The sequence below is a fragment of the Syngnathus typhle genome, linkage group LG18, assembly GCF_033458585.1.
Source record: "Syngnathus typhle isolate RoL2023-S1 ecotype Sweden linkage group LG18, RoL_Styp_1.0, whole genome shotgun sequence".
Lineage (NCBI taxonomy): Eukaryota > Metazoa > Chordata > Actinopteri > Syngnathiformes > Syngnathidae > Syngnathus > Syngnathus typhle.
In genome coordinates this window covers 5,914,886-5,931,912 of record NC_083755.1, presented here as the reverse complement: position 1 = coordinate 5,931,912, position 17,027 = coordinate 5,914,886, and the positions used below count along the sequence as shown (strand labels likewise).

Here is a 17,027-nt window from a genome sequence, read left to right as displayed (position 1 = left end):
CCTTTTTCCCCAAGCCAACATCCCACTCCTGTTGTTGAATCACAGCCCTGAATTTCCATATCGTGCATGTCATCGATGTGGGAGAGAAAAAAGGGAATGCCGCCAGGTGGATTTGCGCGCGATTGAAACACAGAAGACAGCATCCGGGTGTCAAAAAGCAACTTAAGGGGGGTGTCCATGAGCACGAAGGAGCTGGAAAGGAGTTGACTGGACTGCTCCCACGTGGGTGGCTGCTTTCTCGCCGGCAGACAATGTCCCTTTTAAAATGGCGGCGTCTGGAAAGCCCATTAGATGTGCATATAAAATTTCCCTTGTGATTAATACTAGTGGATGCGGCAGGCCAGCTACTCCAACATGTGGCCGAAAGCCTGCAGACTCCGCCTCCGGGGTGTCGCGTTTCCCCCTACCATAAACTGGCCGTGCTTTCCCACCTTGAAGAGGAGGGCTCACTGTCAAGGAGGCCTCACCAGACCTGTGAAAAGGGCCGGCCCCAGCGCCTCAGCCCAGCAGTTGAGCATCCAGCTCTAGCAAGCCAGTCCCAGAAAGCACCCGAGGACCCCGCAGGAGTGCGAGCGACGACGGGGGGGTCACAGAGGCGTCGCGTCCTCACGCCGTCAAGAGGGACTTCGTTGACTTTTTTCCAAGTGCCACCATGGACCAGCCGGCCAGCAGCTGCATGAGGAGCGCCCACCCCAGCAGCCCCATCTGGGGGTGCATGCGGAACCCTCACTCGGGCGTCCCAGGCGCCAACCTGCAGTCACCCTACCAGCAAGCCCCTTTTTCCCTGCACCAGAAGCCAGAGTTTCTGGCCTACACGGACTTCTCCGGCTCCTGTCTGTTGCCGCATGCCGCTGCCTACCCCCGTGACGACAGGCTCTACCCGGACAGCCAGGGAGGCTACCAAAGGCCCGACTGGCACTTCAACCCATGCGAAACGCGGGGTCGGGCCCTTGAGGCCTGCCCACCCGTGGTCGTCTCCGCCGCAGTGGGGGAGGGCGCGGGGTCCGAGCTGGACAGTGTGGGAGCCGAGCGACTGCCGGGGACCTTGCCTGGGTGCCCCGAGGGGGAATACTCGCCTCAGAGCGTGGCATCGGGCGACTCCGACAAGAAGAGCGGCGGCAAGAGGAAGAGAGATGGCACAGGTGAGCGGACACACTTTGTAACAATTCTACAATTTATTGAATATTCATATTTAATATTGATAGCTAGATTCTATTGTATATCGAGCTAGAAATGCATATGTAGCAAATATATCAAATATCTATAAATGTATCTAAGATATTGCTATATTCTATTGCTAGCTCGATAGCTAGCTACTGTAGCGAGATAAATAGATAGCATCATTAAACTGTTATTCTTTTAATTACTAATTACTCATGGTAAAGGTCCTAATGTGTAATAATTGTAAAATTTCCAAATGTGCAAATAATAGTTAGTCTATTATTGAGCTGTCTTAATGCACAAAGGGCAATGGTAGTTTTCGCCCCACAATGTCATAAGAACGGCAGCTAATTTATTTTAATTAATTGGCAGCAACGGTTGTAAAATTACCCCTGCATAGGTAATCTGTGAAGTCACGCTTCTGTGCTTGGCTGTCAAATGATGTTAATTGGTCCACAGACAATTTGTGGCTTCCACTCAAACAGTTTGCGTGCCCCTCCGCCGCCCGCTTGCTTTTACAGCAGCTGGCTGTGCGGAATATTTATTGGGGGTGGGGTGTCGGAAGGTCCCACCAGGTGTTCGGTCCCGCAAGGACGCTGCCGGCCGACCCGAACGCCATTAAGCGCCGACACCTAAACTTAAGTGTGACATTTCTGGCGATTTGTTTTGTTTAAGTGCACCATCTGCACTTACACGTGTATTAAATGCACATCTGGATTTGCAGAAGTTCACTCTCTGGCTAGAACTTCTGGCAAGGCTAACAGTTGTCAAATTAGCGTTGTTCGAAAGTTAAATACGATGACGTCATTTTGTTGTATTCCGTAATATTCAATCACTCGTGATTTGTTTACACTTTTAATAGTTACTGCAGACCGAAGAGCTTCTGTTTAATGGTTTAAATGCGGTATTTGTAAAAAGGAAAAGATAAAAACAAATTGAATATATTTTCTTGCGCACATAAAGGAACCCCAAAATTTAGAAAGAGAATGATAATAATAATAATAATAATAATAAAAGGCCGACGATTACAATTTTTAACGGACAGTTTTTTCAGGGAGCAACATTTCATTAAATGATTCCTTGTTAACAACTTAAGTTTTTAGATTTTTGTTTTTATTCAAAACAAAGTTGTCATTGAAAAAAGTTTTTTTTGGGGGGGGGGGAAGGTTTGTTTTTTATAATAGATTTTTTGAGAAAATCATTTGAATTTTTTGCCACAAAGTTGCTCTTTTAGAATCGAATAATAACATTGTCACAGGATCAGCTTCAAATTGCAAATAATGATAACAATCTTATATTAATGCAACTATTATGAAATAAATATATTTTTAAAACTGCTATTTTTACTGTGGCTTTTTCTGCCTTAAAGTGACATTGTTAAAATATGCCAACCCCTGTGGAGACGTTTGAGGCATCTCGTGATGGATGTGTTGTCAGGTAGAGCTGAGTTAATGTAGGGGTCTCCGCGGGACTCACACACACAAACACACACACGCTCATCTTTGTTCCTTTGTTGGCAGCTTTAACGATGTTCCGCCGCATTCCTCCACTAAGTCGGTCCCCGTGTGGCTTGCATGGCCAAATGGACAAATTAGCCAAATGTCGACCCCGCTGTGTGCGATTCTCGGTGGTCCTAAAATTACCGTGCCCTGAGCGTTAAAGTTTGTTGGTGTCATAAAAATTAAAGGCGCTATTTTTATTTATTTTTTTATACCCTTCACCGTATTGTCTTGCTTAAAAAAATATCCCAGCCCAATGAGTTTCTCTTCTGATCCTCTCCCAGACACACCGGAGTCAGGGTGCAAAGCCGACACTAACTGCAAGGCCCGCAAGGAGCGCACGGCCTTCACCAAAGAGCAGCTGAGGGAACTGGAGGCCGAGTTCACCCACCATAACTACCTGACTCGGCTGCGCCGCTACGAGATTGCAGTCAACCTGGACCTCACAGAAAGACAAGTGAGACCATAAACAATATGTTGATAAGTCTCCATACGTGGGAAAGGAGAGACGCTCATGAAGAGCTGCTGTCAGCCACAGCTCACGCCCAAACACTCACATGCAGACTTGCGGTCATCACATTCAATGCAACAGGCCCCGCCTCTTAAAGGCACTTAAACAAATTGCATCACATCGCCTACAATTACGTACTATGCTAGCAGTTTGTTTTAATCAAATGCAGGAGGACGAAAGCTAAAAAAAATAATTGGCTTATTCGGTCTGTTTTTCTCAGTTTGTACTAAAAATTGTTTTTGCACAAATTGATGAAAACTTCATCAGTACAAAATGAAGTTTGACCAGGATTCTTTTTGCAATGCAACTGGAATCGGCGAAAATAAAACCTCTTCTCCCGCTCCTTCCGTCACACGAAGTCATTGCCGTCGTCCAAATTACAATGAGCAGATGTTTTCCTGCCCGGACTCTTGCGGTTCTCTCCGCATGACGTGAGGCTTTAGTGAGGGGGCGCCATCAAACCGGGCCGGCTCTATTAAAAAGTCCGGTGTCCCGGCTAATGAGACAGCGGTGCCACGGTGACCGCACGGAACGGCCGTCTGCTTCTCAAAATGGAATTCCCAGACAGCTGGAACGCGACGGCGGCCGTGTTCCATCCTCGACGTTGTTGTGATGTCCTTTCCATCAGTCGTCACGAAGGACAGTGGACGGCATAGAAGGGGGATCAGGATGTTGGAACACATCAGATGAGGATGGATGAGGAAGTGTCCATGTCCAACTTCTACAAACTTGATCCCCAAAAATTGAGGGGAAAAAAATAAAAAGGATGATCAAGTTCTAGTTTTCCATAGAAAAAAGGACAGCGAGTTGCCTTCTTGTTTTGATTTGGCATATTTCACTTTAAACGCTATTTTTAGATGCTCGTTTTTTCATAATTAAAAAAAAAATAAAGCAAGCATGAGTCGAAGCAATAAGCGCTTGAGTGTCACCAACCCCTCATTTGTTGTGATCCATTATGAAGAACTTCCTGCCGTTCGCTGCTATTCTCGGTGTCAAAGTATTTCCTATTGACGAGTAAGGAAGATGAGTGAACCGACATCCTGTGTCGGTAAACGAGATGATATGTTGAAATACAGTCTGGGCGCGAGCTGACTGAAAGACTTTTTGAAAAAAAAAGTCGAAACTGAGCAAAATTCTGATTCTGTCATAATACGGTGATACAGAAAAAAAAAAAAATACTAATAATATATCTTGTATCTTTTCTCAAGGTGAAAGTTTGGTTCCAAAACCGGCGGATGAAGTGGAAGCGGGTGAAAGGCGGACAGTCGTCGTCACCCAACGACCTGGAGAACGACGACATGGACTCGGCCGCCTCACCCAGCTCTGACTGAGAGGCGGCAGAAAGAAAAAAAGAGAAGGCACCAAGACGGAACGCTGGTCAAGTCTGACCTCGCTACGAAGGAATCCAACAATTCCAAAGACTATTTTTAATTTGTGTTCCCAGGAAGAGAAGTATGTGTGCTTTTCCAATGTACATAGTTGATTGATGTCCACCATGATCTCAGTTTTGTTTGTGAGCCATCCATCTTGAATATTGTGAGAAGCCTTCTGGATGGGCAAGACTGGATGTCATCGCCATCTTTGTCACGTGACTGCAACAATCTGCAGAGACTCAATAAAAAAAAGTGTTTGTTTTTCTTCCATGTTTTTTTAATACTGTTTGAATGTTAGCGATAAAAACAGATGTTGACTGGTTTTTTTTTGCGCAAATAGAATAAATCCTCTGCAATAAAACAAAATACCCTCAGCATTTATTTCAAATGCTGCACAATCAGAAGCAAAATGAGTTTCATGAAATTATTTTATTTTGTCTCGTAAGAGAATAATACATAAGATTTCAGTTGCACACCATCCATTGTCCGTGTCAGATAGTTGATCTGTATCTCCTGGACATCCCAGGTCGGGTACAACGGCCAAGTCTTCCTGTGTGGGGGTCACGTGAGCTCATCCTGCCTAATGGGGACCATGGCTGGCCATCCAACACAAGGCGTCGCATAAATCCCTACCCATGGTGGCGTAATTATCATTAGTGATGGCACGCAATCCTCTCGGAATGAGTGCTCATCAAGTCGCCGTCATCCTGTAATGCGTCTTAATCCCAGGAAATGTTTTCACGCTGCAAGAAGCATTACTCACACCTGACAGTGCACCCTATAGTCAGCATTAGTGTCCTCGGATGACATTATTCTTGTTTAAAGTTAGATTTATTATTCATTTATATACGTATGTGTGTCTGTCAATACTATATGGCATAGTGGGGACTTGTAGCCTGACCTTGAGGGTGTTGCTACTTCCTGTCCTAAAAGGTACCTCTGAGGCTGTTACGTCATCGTTTAGAAAGAATACTTGGATGGAGAAATAAAATAAAATCGTGCGTATATGTCTGATAGCATCATTCCGGGCAGCGTCTGACTCCCACAACTGAAACCGCCGCACACTCTTTAGTACGGAAGCATCTTGATGAGGCCAATTTGATCTCAACCTGAGTGAAACTAGACAAGCCCACGCACAAGGGAGGGGGGAGTGCGAGGTGGGTCGGCACCAGAGGGAGATTTAAAAAAGAATCTTTCTGCCTGACCACTTGCGTATGATGGAAAAGGGAAATAATAGGTGGGTATGGGCGAGAGGACGGCTTCTCAAGTACAGGATGTTGTTGTAGCAGGTAGCCAGTCATCCAATTTCCTGCTTCCCAAAGAAAACAAGCTTTTGAACGGCGCGATCGTACAATAGTGGGCCTATGCTCGCCCCGCGGCCCACCAAACAAAGCCTTTGGAGGTTACTGCCCTTTGGCTCCGTCTGCAGGGACCGTGTTGGCGGGAGGGGGATGAATACACGCACACAGCAGAGGTCAAGTGTTACTGTACGCCTGACCGGTGCAAGCCCCCCCACCCCCCTTGCAGCTGCTGGGGGTAGATCCTGTGCCAACCCCACATCTGAACCTCTTTCAGACTCTATTATTGTATTAGGGCTAATAGTAGTCCAAATAAACCGTGTCCAATTGTAATCATAGTATTAATATCAGCAGTGTAAACTAATGAGGCTGGAATGTTGTTCTTGCGCTGTGGAGGCTCCTCTTAAAGGCGTAGCACGGTCAAATTAATGGATTAGTTGAGTTTGGCGGTTTGTGTGATTGCTGCATGTTGAGGTAGGCATAACATTGGTTTCCTCTTCCATTTAGCTGCGGGAGAGACTAAATATTATCTCATAGCTTCTTTTTTTTTTTTTTTTTTTACTGATTTGTAATGACCTCATTTGAATGAAAATGAGGCCGTGTGATCATCTTTATTTAACCCGCCTGCTAAATTGTGGCTCGAAATTGACCTATGGTGAAGTCATTGGTGTAATCAAGTGTGAATATTGATTGAAATTGTGAATAATGGAGTTAATAATAAGGTGTGATTGGTTTAATGATTCCCCCAAACTAAAAATATTGCTTGTAATGGTGAATAATGAGGTAATAATGAGGTCTAAGTCATTTTTATTAGACTTCACCATTCCTTGATACTTAATAACGTACTCATCCTTTCACATCACCTTAATTGCTTTTGAATAGACGTCTGAAAATGTCACGTTTGTGGCGGCAAACGTATGTTGCAGTTGTGAGAGCAGCTGTGCACTTTCCATTTAAAAAAAAAAAAAAAAAAAAAAAAAAAGTTTCCAGTGATGAATGATTCATGCCGAGCAAGTCGCTTTCATGACAAGGCGTCAAAGGCCGCTGCAAAGTTGAGAAGACTGAAAATTACTGGAACAAATTATGAATATTTCGCAACGTGTACTTCAGATTTGATTTGTTGGCAGCAACAATCTCGTAGCGCTACTTCAGATTTTGTTTGTGGTCAAAAACCTTTCAAACCGGTCCTAACTTGTTCATTCAAATATCCAAAAATAGCCAAAAGTGTCTACAGACTCAAAACCAAATCATTTTCTTACATTTAAAGGCTATAAAAGTAGTTAGTGAAGACCCCTGTTTAAAATGTTCACCCTCCGTTTCTCATTGATTTGTACTATGTACGCTTTCATCCTCTCACACATGTTAGACAGAACCCAACCAAGGGCAGGCGTGACGGGGGTTGCTGGGGGGCAGTTAGTGTATGGCGTGTCGGCCGCACATCCTCCCAAGATGGCCGTTGAGTCCAAGGGAAGCATATCAGGAGCATGTGTTTGCGTGTGTCTGCATGCCATTGAGCTTCTTTTGTGGCTCATGTGTTTGTGAGTACCTGCGGGCAAAAAATCCAACCTGATGAGTGGACCCTCGCACATAATGCAGAAGGATCCCGCCATCACCCTCCAACTCCATCGTCTCATGTGATTGGCGAGTCCCTCAGGAGGAATAAATACTACACTTTCCGCAGCGCAATCCGTCAAAGCTTAGAAGCCGAAACCTTAAATTATCAGACTTCCTGCTTTTTGGACGTCGCGTCCCGCCCACTCCAGCGTTTGCTGATGCTCACCCGACACCCCCGGAAGTTCGACCGACGGTTCTACTCTGCGAAGCATCACGCGACCGACCGCTCCATCACCGCGTGAAAACACTGAAGGCCTTGTTCGACAGGAAGCTCACACGCTGGCGACTGCTCAGTGTCCGACTACGAAATATTCCCAAATGTCATTGTAATTTTTTTGTACTTTTTGGACTAGGGATGCACCGAAAATTCGGCCACCGAAAATTTTCGGCCGAAAATGACCCAAAAGTGCATTTTCGGTTTTTGGCCGAAAGACCTAAATCACCGAAACAACACGGCCGAAACTTGTGATGACGTGAGCAAACAGCGCAGCCAGCACGCGGGAAAACGGGATAAGTCTGCGGTGTGGACTGATTTCACTATCTCAGAGAAAGACCCACGGATAGCGATTTGCAAAACATGCAATGCTGAAAGGGGTGCATCTGCAAAAAGTTTCTCCATGTCGGGTTTAATTCATCACCTGAAATCCAAACATCCCGATCGCCATTCTGAATATGAGAAGAAGGCGACACAGAAAAGGAAACTGACACCGAGCACGCCCACTCCGTCTGTGGGGGACGTTTTTGAAAAGGCAAGAAAGTTCTCTGTGTTTTTATAAGAGAACATATTTAATTTTACAGTCAGTTATAAGCCTGTAAATTATTATTTAATGTACACATGAGTTGGGTCAAGTTAAACATTTTATTTTTGAATTTTAATTTATATTGTGCATTGTTGTCAGTGCTAAATAAATATTTTCATACTTTCGTAACTGGTTTATTGCAATGCCTTGATTTTAGTGAGGTTAGTACACATGTAGCCATAAATGCTGTGGTTCTAATAACTGACATTTCTTTCGGTGTTTCGGTTTTCGGCCTTGGTTTCCTCATTTTTGGTTTTCGGTTTCGGCCAAGAATTTTTATTTCGGTGCATCCCTATTTTGGACCATGTATAAGTTCCAGTGTCCCATCCCTGGTCTCGCTGCTTCTTAAGTAGAAGTTTGGAATGTGCCCAAAATGGGCTCCAAACCAACATCGCCAACTTTCCGTTCCATTTCAAGCTTGGGTCCTTGAGACTTTTTACAATGACAGATGTCTCCCGCACTGCTGGAGACTTGAGGAGCCCTGAGTATTTTTTTTTTTTTTTTAACGCAGTCAGCTTCCAGTCAAGAGGCCGTGTTAGTCTTTAGTTGTCCCAGGCTCTCTCCGGCAGCCGTGACACTTTTATGATGGCAATCCCCAGTAGTCCCAGTGCACTCTGGGAGCTGACAGGTGATGGATGAGTCCTCTGCTACCCCATGGCACCCCCCACCACCACCATCACCACCAGGACTGCCAGTAAAGGTCGTCCTGTTTAGATAAGAAAGTTGAAGAGGTCAGGCTTGGATTCTTTACTGTCCGCTCTTCTGAATTGTTTTTTTGGGCACCTTTTCTGATTATATTGTAACACCAGACAGAATAAAAGGATTGCCACTATAGTTGGTGTACAAGATCAAATAAATTGCTTTTATAAAAACTGGATATATTGAATGTGAGTTATTAGTGTCCCACCCCTTTTTTGCTTCATAGTCTCGGCATGCAGGGGGACCGTTTCACGTGCTGTTTCAACAACAGCACAGTCAAGAACCCAAAACGTGATTTTCCCTGACGTATTGTTCACGTATGATGTCACCAGTCGGAGTTAATCACCAATTAACCTTTTACGTTAGCATGAAAGGCAGTTTAACGCGTTTCAGGGCCGCTCACGGTTGCTGAGCATCAGCCGTACGTTTAACGGCCCCCCTTGTAATAAATTCCAGGGATTTGGGTTTCCACAGAAACTTTCAGACCCTGAGAAGGCAGCTATTCCAGTACAGGTGTTGTCATTAAAAAAAAAAAAAAAAACCCGAGGAGGAGGACCCAAAACCGCATGAGGTCATGCTGTCAAAAAAAAAAAGCTGCAAGTAGGTTTACATTTTTTGTTTGAGGTGAAAATGTGCTGCCGGGCTTCAGAGCACAGTAAACACACTTTAGTCATGGGAACAGTGAGGCAAAGCTTTTATAATGTCCTCAGCCATATTTTTATGTCTGCATGTGGACTCACGCCAGCTTCTTCCATTGGGATTCTAACCATGTTTATAAATAATTGGCAGCGCTGAGAAGTTAGGTCAATTTTCCAGGTATCTGTACTCCCTTTTTTTTCCGGACTATTTACTTTTACTCCTTGCATTTGAAAACTCATATCTGTACTTTCTACAACTTACTTTATCAAAATGTGCTTGGAATGCTAACACTTGTTTGGAAGGATTTTGTAAAGTTGTTGTGTAAAACCTAAAGGACTGCACGTCAAAGTGATGAGTAAATTAACAACTTAAATAAATTAGCTTTCATAGAACTTCATGGTTCATTTGTCTTTATTTGTGCGTAAGCCGAACCTAAAAGAAAAATATTTTTGTATTGTCAATGTGATTTAATTTATTGTTTGTTTGTTTGTTAAAAAGAAACACATGGGGAGAAAAAATAATATTAAGTTGCAATTGCAGTTTAAAATTAATTATTTAAAAAAAAATCAGTCTCTGTACTTTTTCACTCTTATTTGGTAAAGGAGTTAAATCAGTACTTCAACTATTACCCTCCACTTTTTTACATAACTCACGTCTGTTTAAGAACAAAGTGTGAGTACTTTTGCCACCTCTGGTAATTGGCTGTATTGGGGAATAATACCTCACCGGCGTTGCAGCTGACTTCAATAAACGGACATGCAGTCACCCACTTGAAAGGGCGCAGACGCTCGCTTTCTTTTTTTTTCATAATGGCGTGCAAGCCAATAGGGCGCACCAGCTCTCGGCCTGGCTTCCATCCAAAGCAGCCTCAGGAGAACCAGGCGGCTGTGTCCCACCCACCTCCAGCCCCGCATCTGCCCGTCCACCAGCCGGGGCCCCGCGAGGCCTTTGCAAAGCCTCTCGCGTGACTTTCGAGTGTGTGCGGGAGCCTGGCGTTTGTTATTTTTCCCCGCACTCACACTGTCTTTCATCAGAACGTCGTCCTGCAGCCCACAGACTCTCTCTCGCTCTTACTCGGTATACGGTTTCATGGTCTCGGGCCCCCGTCGGCTGCAGCACGTGGGCGGATGATTTCTACCACATGGGAGCCCCGCGAGCCCACGCACTCGCTGGAACAATAGCCGAGCTGTCAGTATCGGCCTCGAGCCGGAGGAGGAGGACGAGACGGGCGGGAATGAGGTCAGCATCCTTCACACCCGCAAAGAGTAAAAACACATTACGTCGCTTCCATGCGTGGCGGCGTACACATGAACCCTCAAATCTCATCTGTTGCAGTACAGCCAAAAGCCTTAAGTACCAATGGCTAATATTGGCAACCTTCACCGGTACCCAATAAATTGAGACTGCTCGATAATGGAGATGCTGGTTAATTTTTTTTAAAATCACGTGATGTGGATTTAACCAATGACAAAGCAGAGCAGGCAGTCAAAGACTCTCCAGACTTTCCTTTTTACCCCTTTGGCATAACTAAGAATAGCAGCATCAAATTTTCACTGAAGTCCTCTTTTCAACATCTTTATGAAGCCGGAAGCGTTTTTTTCTCCGACGACCCAAATCCTCGTTAAGACCCCAAGGATTAAGCCTTCAGAGCGCAGCCGTCAGCCAGCTGCAGGGCCGTTGGAATCGCACTCCGACTTCCTGTGACACCTCAGCCTCCCCGACAAGTGAGACACGGCACGGCGTTCCAGACACGTGTGCGCTCTGCGGATACTTTGCGTGTTAGCGAATTGGCGGCTGAGCCTCCCCCATCTTGGATACGGTTTTATTCCGCCGTGACATTGTTTGTCAGGTCGGATGTGGATTCTGCCGGGGTTGAGGAACGCCAAGTTTTTGTTGGACAAAGGGCAAGACGATAGCCGTCCACTGTCTACCCTTGGTGTCTGTTTCTGGACAGACATTTGGCTCACGTCCTCTTAATTGTCTGGAAGCAAATTGAGGAAAATAGCAACAGGCAATGGGATGGGAAATGGGAAGTAGGGAGGGGGAGGGGGGGAAAGGTGAGTGAAGGTAGTCTGGGTGAGGAACAAGGAGCAGGAAAGCTGGCCGGAGAGCGTGGAAGGTAATTCCACTGTAGGGGGTTCACAATGGGTCAAAGCGTAACAATATGCGTCTAAGGCCATTGTGTGATGCTGCTAACATCCACGCCCAATGATTGCACTGGGAACAAAGTCCTCACACACTCCCAGAGAGAGCGAGAGTTCATTTTTGTTCCCTCTCTCGTTTCTTTTAGCATGCAATAGACACGTTACAATTATATCATCTGATGGTAGCCTGAACGACCCGACAGTTTGTTATGCCAGTCAGCAGGAGTTAGCTCCAACCAAAACAAGCGCGGGATCACATTGGTGTTTGTTTCACTGTTTTCCCTGGACATGGTTTTTACCCCACTGCCCCCGAGCGATAGCAACACGAGCCATTAGCACCAACCATCTGTGAACGTGGATTCACGTTGACCCACCGCGCCGAAAACAGCGCCGTGCTCCGTCCAGAGGGAAGCAAAGACAACATGGCCGCGGAGGAAGCGTGCTGTCGGCAGTTCCTGGAGGCCCTTTTAACGTCGAGTCACGTCAGCCGTGAATAACACCATCAAACATAACATTTTTCATCGTAAGGCAGTCAACCGCGCCATCCTCTCTGCACTTTCTTCCTCTCTAAGCTCTCACAACATGCATTTTTGTACAAAATGTTGTAGTACAGTACTCCCTAAATGATTTGCAATTTTTTTTATGAGCGCTGAATTAACCCCGCATCAAAAGGAAACGGGCCCAGAGGCGGGCACCAGCTGACGGGACACCAAAAGGCCATATCGGGTTGCACGGTGCCGTCCCCGCAGAGGGCAGAACTTTCACCAAGGATGTCGGCACCTCAGGGTGACTCACCCCCCCAACCACGAACACCCCCTCAATCTCGGCGTACTGTCATCATCACCAATGTTCATAAGCTCGCACTCTGCACAGTGCGGCTCCCCCGCTCCATCATTCTCGGCCGCTCTGTTCACACAAACACTGAGAACGGGAACACCGATCGCATTCCGTCCTGACTTTGGTCTGAACGGGAAGTCTCAGCTAGTCAACTAATTCCTGCCAGGCTATCAGCTTACAACCCCAGTCTCTTAGTTATTACAACACGCCTGTTCAGCCCGACGTGGTCTGCTTTGGACAAACCCCCCTTGCCCCCTCCAATCAAAGAGAGCTTCCGCCGCAGGTGTCTGGACCTGGCTGGTCCTCCTGCTGTCAGTCCTACTCTCCTTTGACGAGCGCTGAAACTATGGCGGCCTCCCACGCTCCCGCTCCGGCGTCCAGCCCGAACAGATTGTTCTCATTTGGACCAGTTCGGGTCGAGGGCTACATATACTCACACCCGCACGTGCACACATGAATTTTACAAGTGTGAGCAGCTGGTTTGGGCCGCAAACCTCAGTGGGGAGTTGAGATGCTTCGATATACCAAAACCAATGCCGTATAGGCCTCAACCTCAACTTCAGTGTTAACAGGGCATCCAAAGCAAGACCCAAATCAGTACTTGGACCAAAATGTAAACATTGAAAGGTTCTACTCTACACATTCATCAGCCACCTGAGCCCGGAACCTTAATCAAGACCCAGGATGACATCTTAAGCCTAAAACTAGACACAGAGTGTACCAAAACTAAGACCTCACCCTTATGTGTGGAAAGTGGAGACAACATGAATGTTTTTGTAGTAATTAAAGGTAGAAAGGAACAAAGCAACCTTTGGATAAAAGCAGAAACTCCACTGTGACATGAAGATCAGAAAGGAGGACTTGCTTCAACACGGTAGCTCCAACACCAGCACCACTACCTCGTCTTCCACCACCTCCTCCTGGCCTCGCATGGGAGACCATGTTGTTTGTCTTGCATAAATGGTTTCAGAGCGTGACAAAATCACAGTCTCCAGTTCCATATTTGCCTCAGACTAATCCCTGCCGTGCTTTATCTTGGACGAGAGACGGGCAAAAGGAAAAGCGGGACAGTGGTGTTGTTGAGGGACTGGGGTGGGGGGGGTTATAGTACCGTTGGAGGGGGTGGACGTCTCGTCTGGACACACTCTAAAAAACACTTTTTTGAAGAAACCCGATCAGCAGCGAAAACAAGAATGAAGTCAGATCTTTATTGAAGGTGGCCAGCAGGATGTGAGATCTCCAGAGGAGAGAAGACGAGGAGGTCGAAGGGTGGAACCCAAGACCCCCACCATCCCCCCTCACCGCCCTCCTTCCCCCATCCCAAACTGTTTTCTGAACGCTTGCCAGGAAAGTTTAATGGCTGTGGAATTTTGACAGGAAAAAGCAGCACTGGAAGTTTGACAGGAAGTGGGAATATGTGTCTCACCAAGGCAAGAACGCGCAGGAGAGGAAGAGCGTCAGTGCGCGTTTCCAACGGCGTCCCCCGGGAGAGATGGAGGGGGGGGGGGGGGCTTCAGGTTTTTGCGGGAGGCTGCAGACTGACAGGACGTGATCATCTGGCCTCAAACATACATGAACGTCCGTGAAACAATGCACATACGCAAAGAGCACACACATCATTTACATCGCATGCGGAGCTGAAACAAGATCTTGAGTTCGACGCACACTCATGTGGAAGCTCGCAGCAGCTGCTTCTGACTCACGGCTCCCACCGCAGCAGAACCTCTGCTCTACTGTACTTCAACATACACCAAACCTCAACCTACTATGAGGAAAACATCAGCGTCAATCATCTCCAGCGACGGTGGCGGCGCGGCGCTCTCACAGCCTCTCACCATGTCACCACTTAATGTCGGCACATGTGCTCCACTCCCCATCCTTCAACCCACACCTCCCCGCCGCCCGGCCTCCAGAGACACATGCCGAGACATGGGGACAGACGGGCCCGGCAACCCCCCACCCACACCGACCGTCCAGACGATTGCAGCGGTCTCAGAACTCCGCATCAGAGCGGGCGCTATCTTAAAAAGTCTTTATTGAGTGTGATGCTGCTCACTTTGAAAGCAATTACACAAAACGGCCTCACCAAATGGTCCCAAAGGTCGGCGCGGCACTAAAATGTTGCCGTCGGAGGCATGTGTAACATTTGACACGGCAGACGCAAACTTTTGGCACTGTTGTACAAACGGTGAGCTCAGCTGGACGTTGAAGGAGACTCGAGGCTACTCAGCACAAATTTGTTGTACACAATGGGACATTTTGAACACAATCAATGCGAAACATGAAATGGTCATGCAGGCATGAAATAAAGTCAATGAAGTAATATGTAAGATCAAAAAATATGTCAATACAATGGATTATAAAATTCTACACACCCTCATGTTTTGCATTTGTGTCCTACAAAGGTTTTTAATATTAATATTTATCATCAACTAAAAAGTGTATAATAAAAAATGATATTGTTGATGTTTCAAAATCGGAAAAGTCAAAGCCGTATTTCAGCAACGAGAGAGATTATGCACAAATTGCATGCGTTTCCTAATGGCGAGTCCGAGTCTGACTATCAGATCCTTATAATAAAAAGGTCGTATAAAAATGTCTTTCCTCATTTGTTTTTATGCTGTGTGATCGTTTCCATGATTTTACTTTTATTTTGTGGCTGTTGGGATTGAATTTAAAGTGTATAAAAGTATGTGTTTTAGAATGAATGTCGGGGATCATCGTATCCACATATCTCATTTGCGTCCTTCACTTTGAATCAGGAAGCATAAATTTGAAAAATATTTTATACCATTGCGTGCATGCCTCCTCCTGCCAGTTGGCCTGCAGTGTATACAGGTGTGTAATCCAGTTTGGAATGTCAGAGACACTCGGGCCAAACTTTTGAATTTCTTATTCGTTTTCCTTGTGCTCCTATTTTTTTTATCGTCATGGCGCATCACACGGCAAATCTCAGAACAGGATCAGTTGCTACCTGTCGCCAGGTTCGGGGGCACGAGGGCGGGGGAGGGTCTCGGCGGGCCCGGGACGGCGTCCACGGTAGCGGAGGGTCCTGTTTACTCAGCTGCGCAACTCCAGAGAGAAGAGAGGATGTGTTTGGGGCATCATTAATCACGGCCGCTGCGGAAGAGATAAACAGGCCCGACCCAGCAGGGATGCTGCGGCTACCACCGTTAAGATGGGGTGTAGCGGGGAGGTCACGCACGGGATGGGGGGAGGTAGGGGAGTGGGAGGGGAGCGTTGTGCACACCAGGGGTTTGACCATAACACTTGCTCTTTGGTTCCACATCTGCATGCCTGTGCAAGCTTGTAAATCTGCATTCCTGCTCTGCAGCGGCTGCAAGTGCATGAACCTAAAACAGCCTTTTTTCCTCCTTAACGGCTTTGCCGTTAAACTGCACCTCATCCAATCAATATGCATTTTATTTATGTATTTTTTAGACATTTAAATAAGCAGGAGGACCCCTTTCCACCCATCCATCCATCAATCTAAAGTTCAGTAGTCGTCAAGAGTGTTATTTGACACCGAGCAGCTTCAGGGTTGGTTCCGAAAAGCCCCATTAATATTGCAATATTAGTGCTCCAAAAGCCCCCTATTACCACTAATATTTTTATATTATATGTCAAAACTTCCTCACAGATTCTGCGCTGAAAACTTGGCCAAGCGAGCGACGGGCCAATCAGTTCGGGAGCGCTGACAAATGCAATAAGCCAAAGGCTCCTTCCAAATGGGTTTTAAGATATTGTATTACTCTGTTTATGTAAGACTACTTCTTAATTATAGCGCGTGTGTGCGCGCCAGCGTCCTTGTGCGGCCGTCTAATTGCTCTTGATAGGCTTGGAAAAGTGACATCATCGCTGCCGCAGTCTGCAGAGGTCATGCTGGGGGTGAAAAGTGAAACGGGAGTGAAACAAGCAAAAAAAAACGACTGCAGACACTATAGACATACATATACAGTACGTTTGGAAAAAATCATGGGGTTATTTTCTTGCTGTAATAACTAATAAAACATTGATTCATTAATTTGTTAATGCCTAATTTAACAGCAAAAATAATAGCAAAAGTTTTTGTTTGGCTCATTTACAGATAACATTTTGTATGTATGTTTTGTATGACGTTAAATAGTTGTGCTTTTACTCTGTGCAAGCTGATGCTGGGCTGGGTAATACAAAAAGGAGGTCACCTTTGCCACCTAGTGGTCACTTTGTTGCAGTACAAAGCATTTTTCATATAAAGTTGATTTGCTGTTGGATGTTCTAATACATAATTGTGATGATAACATATTTTTGTGGGCGGTTTGGAGGAACTTGGAGGTGCATTGGACAGAGTTTGTATTTTGTAACGCAAAGACACAGCAATAGAGGCCTTGTTATGGTGGTTATACTCCCTGTGGGAGTGCATTAGTAATAACTTTATTGCAAAAATACAGGTTCCTTTTTTAACCCATTTCA

At 45.9% G+C, this 17,027-nt stretch overlaps 1 protein-coding gene across 1 annotated transcript; it reads left to right on the top strand.

The window, feature by feature from the left end:
* The first annotated feature begins 328 nt into the window (after positions 1-328).
* meox1 (mesenchyme homeobox 1) lies at positions 329-4,809 on the top strand. Its single transcript, XM_061264820.1, has 3 exons — positions 329-1,142; positions 2,945-3,117; positions 4,380-4,809. Exons 1-3 carry the CDS (start codon positions 653-655, stop codon positions 4,500-4,502), a joined length of 786 nt encoding a protein of 261 aa, XP_061120804.1. The 5' UTR covers positions 329-652; the 3' UTR covers positions 4,503-4,809.
* The last annotated feature ends 12,218 nt before the right edge of the window (positions 4,810-17,027 follow it).